Source organism: Lipophrys pholis, assembly GCF_963383615.2.
Source record: "Lipophrys pholis genome assembly, chromosome: 17".
Classification (NCBI taxonomy): domain Eukaryota; kingdom Metazoa; phylum Chordata; class Actinopteri; order Blenniiformes; family Blenniidae; genus Lipophrys; species Lipophrys pholis.
This window is the reverse complement of record NC_137643.1, coordinates 14200951-14221347: the sequence shown is the minus strand read 5'-3', so window position 1 is coordinate 14221347 and position 20397 is coordinate 14200951. Positions and strand designations below refer to the sequence as shown.

The 20397-nt window shown below is 41.1% G+C and overlaps 2 protein-coding genes across 5 annotated transcripts; both read left to right on the top strand.

The window, feature by feature from the left end:
• The first annotated feature begins 10427 nt into the window (after positions 1–10427).
• Positions 10428–12346, top strand: LOC308122468 (cytochrome c-a). Of its 4 annotated transcripts, none has more exons than XM_080484282.1 (3): positions 10428–10577; positions 10870–11044; positions 11496–12346. In XM_080484282.1, the coding sequence occupies exons 2-3, from the start codon at positions 10876–10878 to the stop codon at positions 11654–11656; spliced, it is 330 nt and encodes a 109-aa protein (XP_080340408.1). In that variant the 5' UTR covers positions 10428–10577; positions 10870–10875; the 3' UTR covers positions 11657–12346. The 4 variants fall into 4 exon arrangements, with proteins under 4 accessions (XP_080340408.1, XP_080340409.1, XP_080340410.1 ...); XM_080484283.1 differs by having other exon boundaries at positions 10440–10577; positions 10867–11044; XM_080484284.1 differs by lacking the exon at positions 10428–10577 and adding an exon at positions 10632–10755.
• Positions 12347–12720: 374 nt separating this feature from the next.
• On the top strand, positions 12721–20321 carry LOC308123144 (uncharacterized protein). Its single transcript, XM_080485469.1, has 18 exons — positions 12721–13048; positions 13554–13674; positions 13945–14054; positions 14164–14283; positions 14526–14570; positions 14696–14722; positions 15904–15975; positions 16102–16164; positions 16282–16308; positions 16416–16460; positions 16597–16632; positions 16703–16783; positions 16885–16981; positions 17089–17228; positions 17378–17497; positions 17786–17915; positions 18477–18579; positions 19453–20321. The coding sequence occupies exons 2-18, from the start codon at positions 13572–13574 to the stop codon at positions 19520–19522; spliced, it is 1389 nt and encodes a 462-aa protein (XP_080341595.1). The 5' UTR covers positions 12721–13048; positions 13554–13571; the 3' UTR covers positions 19523–20321.
• Positions 20322–20397: the final 76 nt, after the last annotated feature.

Sequence of the window (20397 nt, the reverse complement as noted above, 5' to 3'; positions counted from 1 at the left end):
GCTTGAAAACCTCATGGAGGAAACAAATGCAAACAAATGTGGCGTTGGGTAAGGTCTGCGCTCCACCGGGTGACGTTCTAGTTTAGGAGTTTTTCAACAGGATTAATGTCAAAACCACCTCTATCATCTCTATTGTCACCGGAAAGCTATTTAAAAGCATCACTGAAACTCACAAATTGACGTGTTAGCGTTCTTTGATATGCGCAGGCATCATGATCTATTTCATGACAGTCAACAAAACAATAAAGATACTACATAAAATCTATTGAAGGAGTGGAAAAAAAATGCTTGTGGATGTTTGCTAAAAACTACAATGATCAACTGTTTAGTGCAAAAAGAGAAATAGTTGTTTTGGTCCTTTCATGGAACCTGCTGATCCTTGCAAAAAATATAGACAATTGCCTGGTAAAGTAATATCCCGTCCTATCCTGTTTTTGTGCAGTTTTACTACCGGTCATGAGACGGACAAATAACTGTGATAATTTACTGTCTTTTCCTGAGATGATTTCGGTGGCGAGGCGTGCTCTCAGGTTCTGCTTATGGTCTCAAAAACGCCTCTCTGCATGACCTCTGCATTTGTAAAAGGTTAAATACTTTAACATAAAACTCTCTCTGTTTTTTGGAGGAAAGAACTAAACGCTCCCGCTTCCCTTTTTTCATCTGGGCATTCCACGTCTTTGGTGTGTGCCTTGTGTGATAGACACGGATCCGTCCTCATTAACCACAATCACACCGGCCGCACACGTGAAACTGTGCCGTCAGCCCGTGTGTGTTTGTCTGCCTGGCGTCAGTCGGTCCTACCATTCATTATGACGCCGTGATCCCACAGAAATGGATTTGATCATTGATAGAACCATAACCTGCCACATGGACTTGATGCATGTGTCTCCTCGCTGAGTGTACAGGCATGGGAAGTGTTATGATGATGACCCGGCTGATGTCTAAGTGAGGGGGAAGATAAAACTGGACGTAAATCAGTTCAACATGGGGGGATAACACCGCAGCCCTACAAATCACCGCAGGAATCTGAGGGTGTCCCGCTTCTTCGGAGGAAGTTTGGGAACGTTGCCAAATCCAGGACAGAGAGTTCAACAAAACCCAGCAAGGATCAATGGTTTTATTATTGACACTTTGACACTGCTTCCTGTTGGAGTCTGTCTGCAATTTATTTTAAATATTCCCACACTTGTTTGCAGTATTGACATCAAGATAGAATACAAGCTCTAGAGATTTTACATATCTCATATACAGAGTAAACAAATGATGTGGTACATGAATCCGGGATGTTTTAAAAAAAACAGAGATAAAAGGATGTTATTTATCTCGGGTAGAGAGGATCTAAATCAAACCTGGGCTATATTTCTATCAAGGAGGCAGAGTCTGTTTCCAAGTATATTGAGGCAGAGAGGAGGGGACGGAGGCCCAAAAGCATGTAAATGGAAAGATGAAAAGGCCGCCGGGGTGGCAAGGGATGGACATTAGAAACATTAAGAAGAGAGAATTACAGTGGCGGAGAACAAGGTCTCGGAGGGAGCGCCTGGAGAGAACAAAGGGAGAGGCTGAGCGATAGTGAAGCCCTCAGCGGAGAGGACTCTGGACAAGTGTCGGACACGCGACTGTAAATCCTGAAGCCCCTGGTCGGCGAGCTGGGGCCGGGGTCATCGAGGAAAAGCATCGAGAAACGGGTGGAGGAGCAGTGGGAGGTAAATGATGATGTTGAGAAATAGACTGAAACAATATCCATAAAAACACATCTTGAGATTGCTTCTGAATGGATCTCGACTCACAAAGAGTGTTTGGTGGATTCCGTCTTTGTTGAAGCAGTAATTCTGTGCAGTAAATTTTACACAACATTTTGAAACATGCATTTGTGGAATGAGCTGCAAAGTAGAAAGTGGAAACATTTTCCAAATCTTTTCTGCCAATAACAAGCTTTTTTTTTCACCATTGGAGATAATCTCAGTGCAAAATGGTTTTGAGATAAAATTCTGCCACCAGTTACAATCTGACATCTGACAACCTCTATCCTCTAAGACGACATCTCTCACGCCCACAAAGCAGGATTCGTCAGACGATCCCCTCCTGAATTTGGAGAGGATTTAAAGCGCTGTCAGCAGCCACAAAGAGCTGAACAAACCAGCTCAGAAAGACTTTTCCTCCACCAGCAATCAGGCTGCTCAACAAATAGTATGGAGCAATAGACTCTTTTGTATTGTTCCAGGATCTCCCTCAAAGAACAGACTTGGTCTCAAGTGGCTTCTTGATAAAATAGAGGTCAAATAAAAAGACTGAGAGTCATTGTGATTTTAGTTTTGCTTTTATATGTTTTGCCTTTTAGAATTGTATCCTAGATATTTATTCTCTAATTCAGATATGAATTCAGATTTCAGATTATTTTTCTTATTTGAGAATGATAATAAAAAATACTCTCATTCCGATCCACCAAATGAGAACATTCCCAGATGATTTGGACAATTTTCCCACATATTAGTCTCTGCTGCTCATCCCACAAATGCATGTTATTGTTCCTTATGAACGTGGTAAAGGAAGCATGCAGGCTTTTCATCTTTACAACAAAGAAATGACCTACCAAACACAAATTTCCTTACTTTTGTGCATATTTCACATTTGTCCAAAGAGTTGAGGTACTTTAACACGGTCGGTTGAACTTTATCTGCAGTTAGAATCGGGACTGAACATGGCAACCCTGTAAATGACAACAATGTCGCAAGCATCAAATTAAAGTTCCCTGTAGGTTGTCATTATGCAGCAGGCATTCCTTACATTCTGTCTGCGTGCGGTGCTCACGCAGGTCCAGTGAGTCAGTGGTTCATATAAAAAAAAACAAAAAAAAACACCTCTGACACGTACAGCAGCAGGAATGAGTGACGCCTTTCCCCCTCCTGTTGCTGCGAATACCTGTCGAAGCTGAGGCGTCAGACGGTTGCCAGATGCAGACGGGATTTGTTTTGTTCATAAGTCAGTATTTGTGTGGTGTGGGACAAAAGAATTCAAACGAGTTATGTGGATTAAGAGCACTGACTATATTTAACTCGGGGCGAGACAAACCATTTCTTTTCTCCCTTAACTTTCGGTGTGAAAAGTCACCAGCATAGAGTGATGAGAGAAATTTGATTTAAAAAAAAAGCTTCATGATCGAGGGAAACATCTGCAAGCTCTTTGAACATGTAAACATGTTCCGAGTTTCAATTTGTAGACACAAAATGTGATTCACTCTCACTATAATAATAATAATAATAATAATAAAAATAATAATAATAATAATAATAATAATAATAATAATAATAATAATAATAATAATGATAATGATAATAATAATAATAATAATAATAATAATAATAATAATAATAATAATAATAATAATAATAATAATAATCTCAAAGTGCTAAAGAAAAAATTTAAACAATTAAAATGGTTGGTCAGGAAAAGGGAAAACAGTTAAAGTCTGAAAGGAACACATAGAACACAATGAAGAAAAGGCTTTTTTAAAAAGGTAAGTTTCCATTTAAAAGCATCAGTCGTTTACAATGCGATCTTAATTTCTAAAGCTGAATGTTTTCTTGATTTAGTTACTATTGACAAATATTTATTTAACATTTCATAAATCAATACTTTCAGTGTGTGGTGCCACCAAACTTAGTCCACTCACTCATAGAAAAAAGGTAAGATTCATCAAGTGGCATTTCATTCTATTACAAGTTCAAATTAAAGCTCTGAGGTAAACTGATGGTTATCCATCCATCCATCCATCCATCCATCCATCCATCCATCCATCCATCCATCCATCCATCCATCCATCCATCCATCCATCCATCCATCCATCCATCCATCCAGCTTGTTTCAATATTTTTACAATTACCATTATTGGACATTGATATAAAACAGCTGACATTATCTTTAATATTCTGAGTGTTCACTCATGTTCATTTTCAATGTCCAGGAAATTTACAAAGGAAGTTAATGTGTAAATTATAACGTTGAATTCTGGAACCTTGCGTAATTTGTCCGATTGCTTAGCAGCCAACTAAATGAATTACGTTTTTAGAACAGATTTGAAAAGATGATGTATTTGACTTCTTTTCACTGTTTAGACAATTTCCATTCAAACTGTGTTGCAAGTTCAGCGAAAAATATCAAACTACCGATAACATGTAGTCTTAATCTAGTTTAATTTAGTTTCCAACCAGCCAACTTCAAGTCACGAGCCACTGCCATTTCTTGATTTCAACCCCACAGATATTCTGCATTCATCCACCCTCCAGTCGTCTGCTTTAAGCCGCGAGCTCTGACAACCAAAGTGCACATTTGACATATGTTACCTTAATTACACCATAAGTCACCATAAGTTCCCTTAATGAGCATTTAGCTCAGAGTCATCTCCATCCTGCAGATGGTTAAAAGGACAGTAAGCGATAGAGTTGCCTTAAACCAACTGGACACAAATATGGCTCGAATTAATATCAGTGCATTTTATCTCGTGAATACGATTTGTCAGAACAATCGCGCAGCCAAATAAAATTTGTGTTAATAATATATTAATAAATTCATCATTAGTGATATCTGCGGGATTTTTCTACTAATTTCTAGGAAAACAGTGACAGTCTTCAGTGTGTAGCCAGATAATTACAGGAACAGCAAAGCGTGCAAAATGTTTATTTTTTATTTTTTTGCATTTATATTGTTTCATGAACACCTCCCTTATGGATTTCTTCCTAACTCTTATCGCAGACCTAAATATGATTAGTAGTGCTTTACCAAAACGAAGCAGCCTCCGGACAATAGAGGACATGCATAATCTGTGAATTAGTCTTTCAATTGAATACCTGTTTTTAATTTAACTTTCTTGCGATCTCATCTCAAGATCAGTCCGCACACCAATTAGGACACGCATGCCTTTTCAAACTATTTCTTCAGGGCTGGGTGATTAGTGGATGAGTCAAGAATTTGCTCAATTTAAATGAGGGAGAAGATATATGTGTATGTGCCAGTTTGTAGCGCGTGTGTAGATGTTCCACGCTACTTGGTGACGTATGTTACAGAGAGTCTTAAATAACGGGAGGCAGTGCAGACGGAAGGAAATAAGGGATGTGTTCAATCGCTGTCCAAGGAGAAGTTCGACTTTATAGTTGCTAACATGTCTATGACACTGGTCGTGTCAGCGGTCCTGGTGCTGGGGGGTCTCGGAGGTTCCGCCACATCTGACCTTCAGGCGTTTGAGAAATTGATCCACAGGGACAAAAGTTTGCTGAGCGACACAGGAAACAGGCACAGCGTGAGGAAACAGCCACACCAACAGGTGAGAGACTTTTACGAGAATCGACGCTTCTGTTGGTGAGACATTCTGTCAGTGTCTTAACTGAGCAGGAAATTAATTTACGGATTATTTCAGGTCATTTGTCGTCAAGAAAATAAATACATAAATTTACTTTAGGAGAAATGAATCAGCAATCAAAAGACTTTTCGCAGTCAAACGAATTTAAAATCATCTGATCTGCACATCCGTCTGTTTGATAAGGAATAATGTGTCATGGGGCACGTTTTGTTTTCTGTGTGTCGTTTTTTTAACGTTCTCTTGCTCTGTTTGGGACAAAACCAACAACCAGACACACAAAGGAACCTGAATATAATCCACAGCCACCAGGTGAAGACAATCACACGTTCAGGTTTAAGTGAAACACATCAGGGAAGGGATCGGCAATCAGACATGCGGAGGGGAAGTACTTCAAAATAACACAGGAAACCGAATGTGCCGCGCGCCACGACATAGAATCTGCTTTTGAAGAACTGCGTGACCTCCTGACACTGACCTCTCTCTCCAGATGAAAACTGAAAGCCGTAAGAGTTTAGGCGTCGACCTCAACGTACAGGTGGCTCCCACCACCAGCAGGTTCAGCCTCCCGACCATCGTCAAGCTCTACCCGCCAACCGCCACGCCCCTCCACATGCACGCCAACATGCCCCTGCGCTTCGGGAGGGACGGCGACGCCAGCGAGGAGAACGGACTCAGCCTGACGCCGAACCTGCCGCAGAGGTTCGGCAGGTCCTGGGGGGTTCTCCGGGTGTGTGCAAAGTGCCGCCATGTCCGAGAAGTGGCAAATCCAGTGCTGCCGCAACGATTCGGGAGAAACATCCCCAGCTGGAGTCTTCTCAGAGCCCTGGCCAGTGAACTGGTATCCACCGCTGGCTCGCACTGGTAGGAAACTCATGTGCTTCACTGTATTATCGCTTGTTTTTGCTCCCGTCTGCTAAAGATAAGCCTCCGAGTCACTTTGATTTCGACTGACTCACTTCCCAGCTGTGGGTTTTCTTTCTGCAGGGCTGAAGATTTTGAATTCACGTCCAGCTCAGAAGAAAATATGGTGATGCAAGAAAAAACTTTTAAAGGATGAGAGAATCCCTACATGACGCTGCTCTAATATCGGATGGAAACATCAGTATCAGTGTTTTCAATGCAAAGACAAATGTTTAACATTACATATTCACCACGCTCTAGAGTCATTTTGGATAAAGCTCGCCAGCAGCAACCGAAAATTGATCTTAAGAAACAATAATAAAAAGTTTGAAGCAAGTTCGGGGCTTATTTTGCTTATTTTCTTAAATGTGCTTTAACCTCAGCCTCACACAGATCCACAGTATAAACATGAAGTTAAACAAAACACGAGGAGCTGAACCATCATGACTGAATCCCAAAAAACTGTAGTGATAAAACCATTTATATATTCTGACACATGGTAGATTATAAGCATGTCAAAGCAAATAAACATTCTCACTAATGTATGCTTTAATAACGAATTGCTCAGATTATACAAGAAGCTGTGTTTGATCATGTTTTCATTTCTTTTCTCATCTGAAGCCGTTTTTAAAAAAAAAAAACTTATTCACCATGTTGTGTTAGTTTCATCACGACCTTTCATTCTCTTTAAAGGCATCATGGGTCAACAGGTGGACACAAGCTCACAATAGACTAAAGGCAGCGTTCAGTCTGGATGGACAGGACCGTCACGTGGAAAATACACAGGCAATAACATAAACTCACATTCAAAGAGCTTTATGAATTTCTTTGTATGATGAGAGGAAACCAGAATACCCCAAAGAAACACACACACTCACATGGTCAACGTGGAAACCCAAGACAGAAAGGACACAGAAAAGATCAGAAGAATGGTTTGACAATTATTTACCAAACATCAAGGTTAACTGTTTTGCCAGTGAGAAAACATAAAAAAAGATTTTTGTTAAAAGTGATTTCAAAATGGAGTCCACCATTCATGCATTACCAGAACTCACCACTTGGAGGAGACAAAAACTCCAATGAACGTTGCAGGAATGATGTTTTTTTCGTGGAACAAAAAACAACAACAATAACAACACACAGGACAGTGGAAAAATTATGTTTTCAAATCTTTGAGTAAAACCTGCTGAGGTGAAGATGATTTATTCTTTAATAAACCTCACCTATAGAATCATCATGATTAAAATTAAATGTTTGTTACACAGTCTAAAATCGTTGTCATATCTGCATTTAAGGTTCCTGCATGCTACGATCATGCTGTAAAACCTGAGGAGGACACTAACTGTTTGCATTGTCTAAATTGATGATGAACAATTTGTTGAAACAAAAAGCCAACAACAGTGATATACCACAACAGAAACGTCAGTTAGTAATTTGATTATTCATCATTTCAACTTCAACAAATCACGTAAACTCATATACACTTCTAAATTATTAGAAAAGCATGACTAACATAAAATTGATACCTTTATAGGATCATTAATAATAATAATAATAATAATAATAATAATAATAATAATAATAATAATAATAATAATAATAATAATAATAATATTAAGAAGAAGAAGAATCCCTTATTCAAGTTAAGAACTACTCATTAAAAGTTAATTCAAATAATGTATGGGTGGGATTCAAATATTATTTTCATTATTATATTAAATCGAAATTATAATTGTACAATATAATCTTGCATGTGCGAATAAAATCCATTTGAAACTAACATTTTGATAAGTTGTCTTATGGATTCAGTGAATCATCCCAGAATGCCAGTCGATTAGTATTAGGAAATTCTGATGAGTCATTTCAAAATAAAATCCCTTTGAAAACTAGAATATAACCAAACACTCTTCCTGATTCCATGGTGATTCTACTGAAAATACTGTAGTTGTTATAAGGTCATTCCACATCACAGTAATAGTAGGCCATGCCAGGATACCATTCATTTAATACAGTATTAGGAAATTCTGATGTCATTCCAAAATAAAATGCATTTGAAAATTGGAAGGTGACCAAGCACGACATGATTTGAGCAGATTTGCTGTTGATTTTACTCAAATTCCTAGTTGTTATGAGGTCATCGCATGTCACAGTGATGGTAGGCCATCCCAGGATACCGCTGAGTTAGTATTAGGCAATTCTGATGTCATTTCAAAATAAAATAAATAACTTTCAAAATTAAAGATTTACCACTTTTCAAAGTTTTTTTTTTCAATTTTATTTTGAAACGGCACATCAGAATTCTCCAATATTAACTTAGTGGTTGCCTTGGTATCCATAGCGCCCCCTACATTGTTTTCACATCTCCTACGAGCAACACATTTCACCTATGTCCAAGAAATTTGGAAGACATACGTAGCACATCAAGTCACACAAAAACACAATCGTCTGAGGGAGTAAGTCCTGGAGGCCTGAAATCTGACCAGTATACAACAGGCCTTCCTGATGAAAAGTCTCAATAATCTCAAAGGGCGTGGCCACGGCGCGCCAATGAGTAGCTGATAGTTCACCACGAAACAGGAAATGATGTGTAACTTTTTTTTTAGACTATTTATTGAAATAAAACAAAATACAGTGGAACATGTAAATGCAAAAATATTGCAGAGGGAAAATAGTTATTCAAGTACAATAAGATTTACATTATACAATATAACAAAGGAAAGAAGAAGAAAAAACTCTAGGGGGTTATGAAAGAAAACAAATATATACATACATGTATAAACAAAACAATATTTGCAAAAGGCAAAAGAGATATTTATTAATGTATACAGAGTGTATGAATATAGCAAAAATTCTAAATAAATGTAAAAAATAAATCAGTACCAATCACCAGGAAAGCAAGGAGGACTAAAATAATAAACATTTTGAAAAGTCTGCACAACTTTTTTTTTTTATCACATCTAGGAAAAGAAGAAGTTATCTTTTTCAGAGAAAAGAAATACGGCTTGAAATCATTCATAAAACAGGAAAAAGAAAGCTTATTAACTCTTCATTTACTGCAATGTATATGATATTCACCCAAAAGTAATATTATATTTATCATATCAGAGACACCCCTATTCAAATCCCCCATATAAAAAAGAATGTGACAGAGATCAAACGATGGAATATCGTACATTTTTAGTGACAGCCATTTCCTTATGTCGGTCCAAAAGGTTTGAGTAACTGGACATGAGAAAAACAAATGTTCTAGGGTTTCGTCAGCTTCATTACAAAAGGTACAGGGGTGTTTACATACATTATATGACTTTTGATAAGCTGAATCGATGGGAGAGGAATCGCTCTGCATATTTGGTTGAATTCTTAAAGACCACAGGTAATATTATATTTGTTAAGGAAAGTGGAATGGTTTATTATATCACCATTACCATCTAATAAATCTGTAACAAACACAATGCCTCACATACTATGGCCCCAAACTTTGTGATATGATACCTGAGACTTTTAGGGATATGAGGCACATCAGGACACACAGAAATGTGTCAGAATATCAGGGGAAATAATCTGGAAAATAATGAACCATCCGAGGTGGATGTCATTCAGTGAGCTGACACATTCTCATTATTCCGCCTATACGTCTTTAAAATCTTCATCAATTTAAACAATTCAACTTTTACAACATTCAACTTCTTTAAACTTAAACGGCTTCGTCATACTTTCATGTTACCACATCTGTCCACTATTCAGGTGACTTTCTCAGTTGGAGTCCAGCAACTACTTTGTTTTTTTTTTGTTTTTTGTTGTTTTATTTTGAAATGACACATCAGATTTTTCTAATATTAACTGAGCGGTGTCCTGGGATGATCGACAAAATCAATGAGGCAACTCATCAAATGGATTTTATTTTGAAATACAACATCATATTGTTGAAATATAAGTTAGAAAAAGAATAAAACAAAGCTATGGTTGTCTAAAAATCCCCCAAACTGCCCTCACGCAATAAAAACACGTCATTTCATAGATTCTGGTGATATAAAACCTGTGGTAGTCCCAGTGAGGACAGATCCAGCAGGTTCTAACCACACATGACTCACACAGGGACCTTACCTGACTGCAGGTGGGTGTGACCCACACCTCTTATCCAACTCGCTTAAACCGCACCCTTTCCGAAATCTGAGATCCTGAAGATCCGAATCCGGTGCGACTAGAAAAACATCCACACTTCAAGCTAGCGAGCAACAGCAAAAAATATCTGAACTTGGGAGTTTTTCTGTTAAACGGTGTTTTCCTGCCTCGAGGTCCTTGAACGCAACACTCGCTACTGACGGTAGGAGATCAGATTCCAGGATGTTGTTGTTTTTTTGCCTCATTTTCCACCCAGGGTTGTAAACAAACAGCTAACTGGTGTGTCCGCTTTTCAAAACAGACGTTTTCTTCTTTATATAAGTCCATTGGTCTTGAATCTATTTGTTCCCACTATTTACCTACAATTCAACACTTTTGTGGTAAATTCTTAACCCTCGAGTTGCTTCACTGTTTCCAACTGGTTGTGTAACTGGTGTTTTCCTTTCTCTTCCTTCACGACTGAACTGGGATGTTTCTACTGTTCCTCCCAGCAGCTCGCCATGGGGGACGTCCAGAAAGGGAAGAAGGTGTTTGTCCAGAAGTGCTCCCAGTGTCACACAGTGGAGGAAGGGGGCCGTCACAAGACTGGACCCAACCTGTGGGGGCTCTTCGGAAGGAAGACAGGCCAGGCAGATGGCTTCTCATACACACAGGCCAACGTCGATAAAGGTGGGGATCACTGACACCTGGTTTCAAACAGGCTCGAGGAATCCTCATGTACATTCATTTACACCACATACTTGGAGCCTGAAAATAGACAGAGAAAATTCTAAAACCAGTAGTTATCATAAGAAGGCAGATCTTGCGCAATCATAAATGTCAGAAGTGACTCATCTGTACTGCCTTGATGGGAGACTCTCCTGGTGTGAGGTTATACATGAACAATATTATGGGATTCTTTGCTCCCACTCAGTAATATTTGAGGGAGTGTTCCAGCAGCTTCCGTCTTCTACACCCGACAGCCTGAGCTGCAGGTCTGAACAGGCTTCCACCACTCCACTGTCTGCTCCGACTCGAGGCAATAAAAGCCTTGACACAGATATCCAAGAATGCCTGAGAATGCAAATAACACGCCGCTTTCATGGGGTGTTTTTTAATGTCACATTTTTCCTTCCTCCAGGTATCACGTGGGATGAAGAAACTTTGAATGTCTACCTTCAAAATCCCAAAAAGTACATTCCCGGTACCAAGATGATCTTCTCTGGGATCAGGAAGAAAAGAGAACGAGAGGATCTTATATCCTATCTAAAGGATTCCACCTCTAAACCCAAAGACACTTGAAATAAAGTAGTATTTAAAAGTTCCCTCAGTACATGTTTCTTTGTTACAACACAGCCTGCCACATTGTTTTGTGTGCATGGGGCTGTTTTTAATCATCCTATGAGTCAGCCTTCCTGCAGCTCGTGGATTTTTCAGACATTCCTTCATCAACCCTTCTTAAAGAGACGACTTTCTCTGGGACCTTATTGTTTTCTTTTACCGCCGCGTGCACATGAATGCCAAAATTTGCATCTTTGCCACTTAAACTCTCACCGCACGGTGGATTCCAGCTTGTGTTTACATTTTTATTTCCATTTGTCTTTGTGTGTGTGCGTCAAGCCTTGTTTATTCACTTTATAATGGGTGGTAATGGATTTTATATTTACAATGAGGTTGCACTTTAAAATGTGAGTTTCCTTTCTATTCATGTATTTTATACATTCATATCGGTTTGATAAATGAACTGAGAAATCTTAGAGATTCATATTTTTCTTTTCGTTAAATACGCCCCTTCGTAGTTAAATAATTTATTTTGTTATCGGCTTTGTCCAATAATGAATAGTTACGAAACCATGTCATATTTGTACTTTCTGTTGAATCGTTGTTTTATTCTTTCTGTCTTCGTATGTTTAGATGACTTTGATACTGTCCTGGACAAAATAAAATTAGGAATAAAATACCCTTGTTGTCAAATTTTGCTTTTGAGATGATATTTCAACCACTGGTGTATTCATTATTTTACCTGTTAGTGCCACTCTACACCTTCACCCATTAATCTTCTACACTAGAGCGAGAGAGACACATTAACTGATGCTCACACAGGAACTCAACTGACGCAGAGGCGTAGCAATAGTTTATCAAATCCATCCTAATAACACTAGACATATTTAAATATATTTATCTGTGCTGTAAGAATTAATTCCCCTTGTTGTTCCTTATAATACCGCACAGGAAACATTGGGAAGTTAAGTTACTCAATAATATAAAGGACTGTTTGATTTATTTCTGTCGTAAGCTAAAACATCCAGCAGAGGGCACCATTGCTTTTTAAAAAAAAAAAAAAAGCCCATCAGCATAAATGTGGTGAGAAAACGTGACGGCAGTGAAGGCAGGCGGCTCAAAGTGTCGGACCCTTCCAGTGATCACTTGAAGTCGATGCAGGAGGCCTTTTGCTCCATCTGATCAGGATCCTGGGGGACTGAGGGTGGGCTGCTCCCTGTGGCCTCTGCTGGGAGAAACAGAAAAAGAGGGGTGTTCCTCCTTCAACAATTGTGTTGCTATTGAGCCGCGGTGGGGATCGATAAGTGGATCAGATGTATTAGCTGTCAAGATCAGCAACAGTGCGCTGAATGTCAGAGGAGCTTTTCATTTAGGTGAGAGGAGCTCCAGACAGCGTGTCTACACCAGTGGGAGGTAAGACAGACCCTCTTGATTGAAAGGACATGGATGTAGAGGACATTGGTTGAATGTAAAGCGGTGCTTTTTTTTTTTTTATTACATTTTGATAATAGGTTACTCGCTGTAATTTCTGCATGGGAAAAAAAAAATCCCATTGCTTGCAGGTGCATTCAAAACGTTTGTGTGAATGGACGTGTGACTGTCTTACTATTGTTGACATGACTTCTGCCAGTGCGTGGCCTCCCATCGGTCTAATTTTGGCTCAGAGGGGGGCTGGTGACGGCTGGGATTACAGTGGTGGGTCTGCATCTGCTGCAGTGTGGCGCTGCAACAAGTTTATTGTGCTATAAGGGGAGAGGGGTGTGTGCGTGTGGGGAGGGGGGGATGGAGTGATGAAATAGTGACACTCTTCAGATGGAAAAAAAAAAAAAGAAAAGTGTCAGCTGCCAGTGACTGCATTAGGCTGCAGGAAACAGGAATAGAGTGATAAGTTGTGTGTGTCTTCCTGTGTGTGTTTCAGGGAAATTGCACCAGCAGCATGGACCTGGTGAGACTTGCAGTGTCTTTTCACATCCTTCTGTGTCCTGCATGGACTTTGTCCCATCACTCGTATGCCGACCGTCTCCTCTCAGCCCACTCAGGTAAAGAGTATGTGAGCCCGTGCTGCACACACACTCCCTGGAGAGTGTATTGAGTGTACTGAGTTCGTCCTGCAGCTGTGACACTTCCTGGCAGACTGTCCCTGATGCTGCTGCTGCTGCTGTGTGTGTGTGTGTGTGTGTGTGTGTGTGTGTGTGTGTGTGTGTGTGTGTGTGTGTGTGTGTGTGTGTGTGTGTGTGTGTGTGTGTGTGTGTGTGTGTGTGTGTGTGTGTGTGTGTGTGTGTGTGTGTGTGTGTGTGTCGTCCTCTCAGCCTTCAGCTCGCTGGATGAGCCCATGAAGTTCGACCCCTGCTGTCTCATGTCACCTCCTCCGCCGCCGCTCTTCCCTCCTCCGCCTCAGCTTTGGAAGCGAGGCAGTCCTGTAGGTCCTCACAAACACACACCTGTTTGCATGACACACCCCACATTTCACACGCCTGCTGTAACCCACTCGTTGAAAACCTACTTTCTGTTTGATTGCCTGGCTGAAGGATGCCATCAGCTTATTGGAACCAAGTGTTTTTGGAGGAGGGGTGCAGGAGAAACAGAAGCCGGTGATTCAAGGGTGTCCACCTGGACCTCCAGGCCCACCTGGACCAAGCGGCCCAGAGGTAAGGAACTGCTTCACAGGAAAATGCAAGATTGATATTTATTTTTCTTCTCAGATGAAATCTCAGAGCAGTAATCATTTTTTTTTAGGTTGCTGTTGTCATTTTAAGAACAGAAAATGCTAATATTGTTAACAAAGCACTGAAATAAAACAAAATGACATTTTTCAATTATTGATTTTTCAGATGTCCTGTGCTCAAAATAAGAGATGTGAGCTGCATATAAATTTGCTATCATTTTTCAGGGTCATGGTGGATTGCCAGGCATAAGAGGACCAAAGGGGGAGAAGGTGTGCGCTTTTGTGAATTATGTCCCTAATGTAGTTTTCCTGCAGAAGCATTTGTGCGTGTCCTTGTGTTCCTCTCTGCTCTAACGAGTGCCGCGTCTCCTCTCCCCTCATTTGTCCTCCTCCAGGGAGAGATTGGACGTCCCGGGTCAAAGGTGAGCTGCTCCTCCTCCTCCTCTCTCGTGTCTCGTTCGTCCGCCTTTTCTTTCTCTGGTCCATCTCGCATGTCCTTGGAATAATGGGATCTGAATTTCTCCCTCTCGCTGTCTCCCTTGTCCCCCTGGATGGATCCTCAATCTCGCTGATGTGATTTGTCTATTGATGTGCTCAGAAATATCCTCCCGCAGCTGCTAAATGGGTCACGCTACATTAGTCACGGTAGCCGCTGCAAATACGCAGCGGCGCTCGATCACCATCCCTGGATGTCTCCCGTCATTCACTATCCCCCATTTCTCTATTTCTCCTCTGCTCCCCTTTTCTTCCTTCTTCTTCTTCTTTTCTTGGCCTGGCTCCATCAGTCCTTGTACGGGACTTGCGTCCTGCTGATCCAGCCTCTTCAGCACTCCACTTCTGCACTTTAATCTCCCTAAGTGCTTTTTCTTTCCGTGATAAATCACTCCACACACGCAGCAGCAGCAGCTCCGTGGTGTCTCTACAGGCTGCGTTTTTTTTGTTTTTTTTTGATGAGGGCCAGCTAAATGAGAGCACGGCGCTCCTGTGGCAGTGGCTCCACGGTACTGGTCCAGGTGTCACAGAGATGTGAGGGTTGTTGCATAACATATTTGGCTGTTCTGCTCAGAAGGAACTGGCAGCAGAGCCGGATCGATGGAGGCTTTCATGCAGTCCAATATTTAGCAACACTGATGTTGATGCTTTGCACTAGCGGTTCCTCCTCTATAGCTAAACATTGGAGATCAGATGGACTTGTGCATGTATTTCCTCAGTAAACCATGAAAATAAGATCTTAATTAACCGACATTACCAGATTGACAGATTTATTTTGATTTCATTGTTGTAGAATTAACCAAATATTTGTAGTTTGTAAGTGCTCATGACAATTTTTCCAAGATAACTTAAACCCTCAATGTAGTTCTTTGATATTGATGTGTTTTGACTCATGTTACAAATATCATAAATAGTCTCATAGTTCTCGTTCTGGTGACAGGATAGGGGTAAAAAGCTTTAAATGTGATCAAGGTATTAAACTTACTGATGATGCAACTTCAGCATCAAGCGTTTATAAATCTGGCACATTCTTTAATTTCATGCACCTTTAATAGAAATGAGCGAGGGGTACAAGATGCATCAACGGTTTCAGTGAGTGATGTTTCTGCAGGGTCGCACTGGAGCTCCAGGCCTTCCAGGGAAACAAGGACCTCCAGGCTGGCCCGGCCCAGAGGGACCAAAGGTAACTGTCATGGCCTTCCCTCAAGACATGGACTCATATTTTAATGTAGTAGCGTGTAAGAATGCTTCATCTTCATTTATTTATGAGCAATGCACTATGTAACACCAACAAATCCTATGCTTACAGGGCGAGAAAGGGGATCCAGGACTCATGGGTTTACCAGGACTGAGAGGGCCACCGGGAACAAAGGTATGTCACATGTTTGCAACATCACGGGTACATTTATGCAAATTTATGGATTGGGTGTTATTGTATTATCCTATATTTGATTTTTTTTTTTCTTTTATGTGTTTGCTGTCTTTTCAGGGTTTACCTGGTTACAAAGGAGATAAGGTGAATCCTGTATGACATGTTCAAGGTGCCTCATGTTTCTGCAGGTTTCTTTTTATTTTTTTGTTACAAGTTTCTCATCTTTTTATTTTCTCTTATTTCCTTAAAAGGGTGCTCGTGGTGATCTTGGCTCAGCCGGACCAAAAGGCGACAAGGTTTGATAGAAATGCTCTTGCTTTGACAGCGGGCTCTAAATTCACTTTGAACAATGTTATTACGCTGCTTCTTCTTCAACATAAAGTGAAACTCTGGTCGTCCATGTGACCATAGCTTTGATTTGTCTCTGTTCAGGGGTCCATTGGTTTGCCAGGGATGCTCGGCCAGAAGGTAGGGAAGCTCAATAAATCGATTTGATTTCATTTGATGATTTGCTCCTCTCACTTTGCTCCTTTTCAAGGGTGAACTGGGACCAAAGGGGGGCCAAGGGGTCCCGGGGAGAAGAGGACCAACTGGGCGCCCGGGGAAGAGAGGCAAGCAGGTGGAGGAAAAACACAAACAAAGAAATTGCTCCTGTGTTTTGGCTTTCGATGTCGACCATCTTTAGTGTGTCTCTCTTTGTGTCTATTCCTTAATTTCCAGGGCACAAAGGGCCACTCTGGATCTCCAGGAATCATGGGCCCTCCAGGACCTGCAGGGCCGAACGGTCACCCAGGACCACCAGGACCTCCTGCCTCCGGTACAGAAACACGAACAATTGACTTCCATTTACTTGGAATTATCACACTGACCTTTGTGTGTGTGCGTTTTCCATCTTTCACCTCATGCACTGTGTGTTTCTGGCAGGTCTCTATCTCGTAGGAGAAAAGGGAGAAAAGGGTCTTCCAGGTCCAGCAGGTCGCTGCGACTGTGACACAACTCCTGGAGCAAATAATGCACCGTACGGCAGCTACACAGACCGGCGCGGTGCCAGTAAAGTCACTGCAGTAAGAGCCTCTTTCCTCACAGTGCAGCTCTTCAATATCCAAACAAAGTCCGTGTCATTACTTGATTAACATCAACTCGGCTGCTAACGGTGTGTGTGTGTTTGTGTGTGTGTTTGTGTGTATGTTTGTTTGTATGGGCGTATGTGTAGATATATGTGGTCAACAGCGAGGAGGAGATGGGCCGTTTAAAACTTGACAGTTCGATAGCATTCAGGAAGGATCAGAGGATGCTGTATTTCAGAGATAAAGATGGATGGAAGCCCATACAGGTAAAAAGAAAGAAAAAAGGATGCATTAGTGTTTTAGCAAATCAGAAACTGGAGAACATTTCCACAGCCTCTTTTAGAGACAATCTTGGAGGATGCTTTTTGGTCGTTCTGAACTTTTCTAGTTTAAAATGATTATTCTGATGACTATGATATGTACCCGGTTATTTACATCTTTTAAATCTTCATCCACTTTACTTAAATACATTGACATCCCTTCTGATAGTCTCTGCAGTCAAACTGGCCATTGTGGGACTTCTCGGCATTTTCTAATTGTTACTCTCCATCCAGCCCTTCCAGCCGTTCCAGTCTACAGAGAAGGTTCCGGACAGAGTTGGCGCATGTGGCGATGGGAAAGTGCAGCCGCAGCACGGAGAGGAGTGTGACGATGGAAACCAGATTGTCACTGATGCCTGTCTCAGTGAGTTACATGTTTCCTTTCACACGTGTCGAAATGTCAGGAAACGAAGCAAAGCAGGAAGATTAATAGGAAGAATTTTAAGAAATGACTTCCTGTTGCTGTCAGATTAAGCTGCTCCTGTGCTGTGAACCTTGTGTGCACGTTTTGTGTGAGGCCAAATAAACAGACACGGTCTCCAACTACAAAGTCGACTGGCTCTTGGCAGAAGACCCCATGTTGTTACACCCAGACGTTTATGAGATGCCCCGCAGGGCTTTACTACAATGCGCCACCGAGTCTGAGCCCACGTGGCAAAGGATAAAAGCAGCAGGCCCTGTGAAACCTTTCCTTGATCTTTCATTAATCTCACCCACTCTCTTTTCCTGCCATCCTCTCTTTACTCTCTGCCTCTGTTCAATTCAATTAGCAAGAAAATGCTGGATTGGCATCGCTGAAACAGTTCGCAGTGCCAAACGCATTAGTAACGTCTCCCCCCCCCCCCCCCCCCCCCCCCCCCGAATCCTTCCTCCCTCCTGCCTCTGTCACTACACTGTCCTTATCCTCTTGCTTTCATCACTCCAGACTGTAAGTGGGCTTACTGTGGGGATGGATACCGCCACGAAGGCATGGAGGAGTGTGACGGAAAGGACTTCGGTTATCAGACCTGCAAATCCTATCTTCCTGGGTATGCTCACTGACAGACCCCACAGCAAATACACGCCTTGCTTTCGAGTACACTTTGCTATTCAGGATGTACTTGCTTTACTTTTAGCTGCACCCGTATTTCAAAAGCTATTTGAATGAGTTGTTATAGCTATACTGGATCCATCCTGGGAGGATGGTGTATTGTCTTGGCAATACCTGCCAAGTGTTTCAGACACACAAATTCTACCACTCTGCTCGTTTTGCAATATATAGAAATAGCTTTTTTTTATACCTATGTTGAAATTATTTAGAGTAATATTGACAGCACATTCAGTCCGTTCATACCCCCTCATCAGCTTTGTCTTATGTAATAATTCATTTAGATAGTGAAAAACATGACACTTCTCATGCAGGCTCGATGCTTTCATTTGACATATCGAGTTAGTCTTTATATGTGGTATGCAACTATTACAAGTGAGCCCCTGTGTGAATGGCTCCAAAACAAGTTCATTGGAATGAAGATTTAGTAAACCTGGAGTCCGATCAACGAAACTAACCAGGCCACTTTGACAAAAACATTCAAACTTTGAATCTCTTTAACATTTGTTTAAATGTTTGAGGGTGCACATATTCCCTCAGTATTTTAAACCATTTAAATAGTCACACCAACCCTCCACCCTGTGTCAGCATCCATGGTGGATGTTGCCAGTTGTTGCGAGATGTGACAAGTTTTCATATTTGGGACGAGCCAAGCCTGCTGATCTCCCTGGTTCTCGCCCTTAGCAAAAGAAAGTGAATATTCTGCTGTTGGACGTGGCCAACTTGACAAAGTTTTAATTAAAAGCAACTAAATATATGTCGGAATGAAGCGTAAATACTGATGCAATGACTGAGATATTTTCTGTTTCCACAGATCCTTTGGGCATCTCAGATGCACAGACTCCTGCCTGATTGACTCAACTGGCTGCAAGTACTTCACCTGAATTCAAGCGTTTAATAAATGGACACAGTAGATCTTTGCAACTCCTCTTCCTGATCAAGGGGATGATACTTCGGATTGCAACTGAAGTCAAACCCTGCATTGATATCTGGTGGACTAAGAGCGAGAGAAGTACGAAAGAGAAAGCTCTTCTGTCCACTCTGAGCCGGGGGAACGTTACGGGAGTCAGCTTGAAATAGGCTCCCCCTCCTTGAGGGCTTCATTTTGTACTGGCCTCAGAGAACAGCTCCTTGCTATTGTCATACCATCGGCTGCAGCACTGTTACAGACACTGGTGACAGTGGGAACCATTTGAACAAGTTAATATGAATTACGTACAGTTCAACTCAACTCAATGTGTATGACTTGCTGACTGTTAATGCAGAAATAAGCTGCGTTTTTATGAAGAAAGGGGGAAATAAAACCTTTCTTTAAATTGCAGTGACATTAAAGATACTATATGTTCTGTAGTATGCAAATCAGGGTTGTGTAAATGTGTGTGTTCATGTGCAATGTATTTATAAATTCATGACGTGCAATGCATGATGTGTTTCAATGCACTGCTTTAACCAGTGCTGTAAATGTGCAATCCACAAGAAATGAATGTACTACTAATCCGACAGAAGGAAACTGAATGTCATGTTGTCACGAGCAATAGCAAACCAAGAAAACTTGTGAATACTGCAGCAGCATGAAGTTACGACTAAATGAACACAGTAACTTGTGAATAGTTGATAATCTGCCTGCATGTCTGTAAATTTCATAAAACATTGTCTGATTAATAAAGATCAGGTACAAACTTCAGAGTTTGGGGAGTGTCTGAAGATGAGGGGAGTGCCTGTGGGCGGGGCGCGCGAGCCCCAAAGCAGCCAATCAGAG

Bases quoted from the DNA above. Each gene is read 5' to 3' on its own strand.
- LOC308123144 (XM_080485469.1), top strand. From the start codon at position 13,572: ATGGACCTGGTGAGACTTGCAGTGTCTTTTCACATCCTTCTGTGTCCT. The intron at 14,723-15,903 runs GTGAGCTGCTCC...ATGTTTCTGCAG, and splicing joins TTGGACGTCCCGGGTCAAAG to GGTCGCACTGGAGCTCCAGG. The intron at 16,633-16,702 runs GTAGGGAAGCTC...CTCCTTTTCAAG, and splicing joins CAGGGATGCTCGGCCAGAAG to GGTGAACTGGGACCAAAGGG.
- LOC308122468 (XM_080484282.1), top strand. From the start codon at position 10,876: ATGGGGGACGTCCAGAAAGGGAAGAAGGTGTTTGTCCAGAAGTGCTCC. The intron at 11,045-11,495 runs GTGGGGATCACT...TCCTTCCTCCAG, and splicing joins ACAGGCCAACGTCGATAAAG to GTATCACGTGGGATGAAGAA.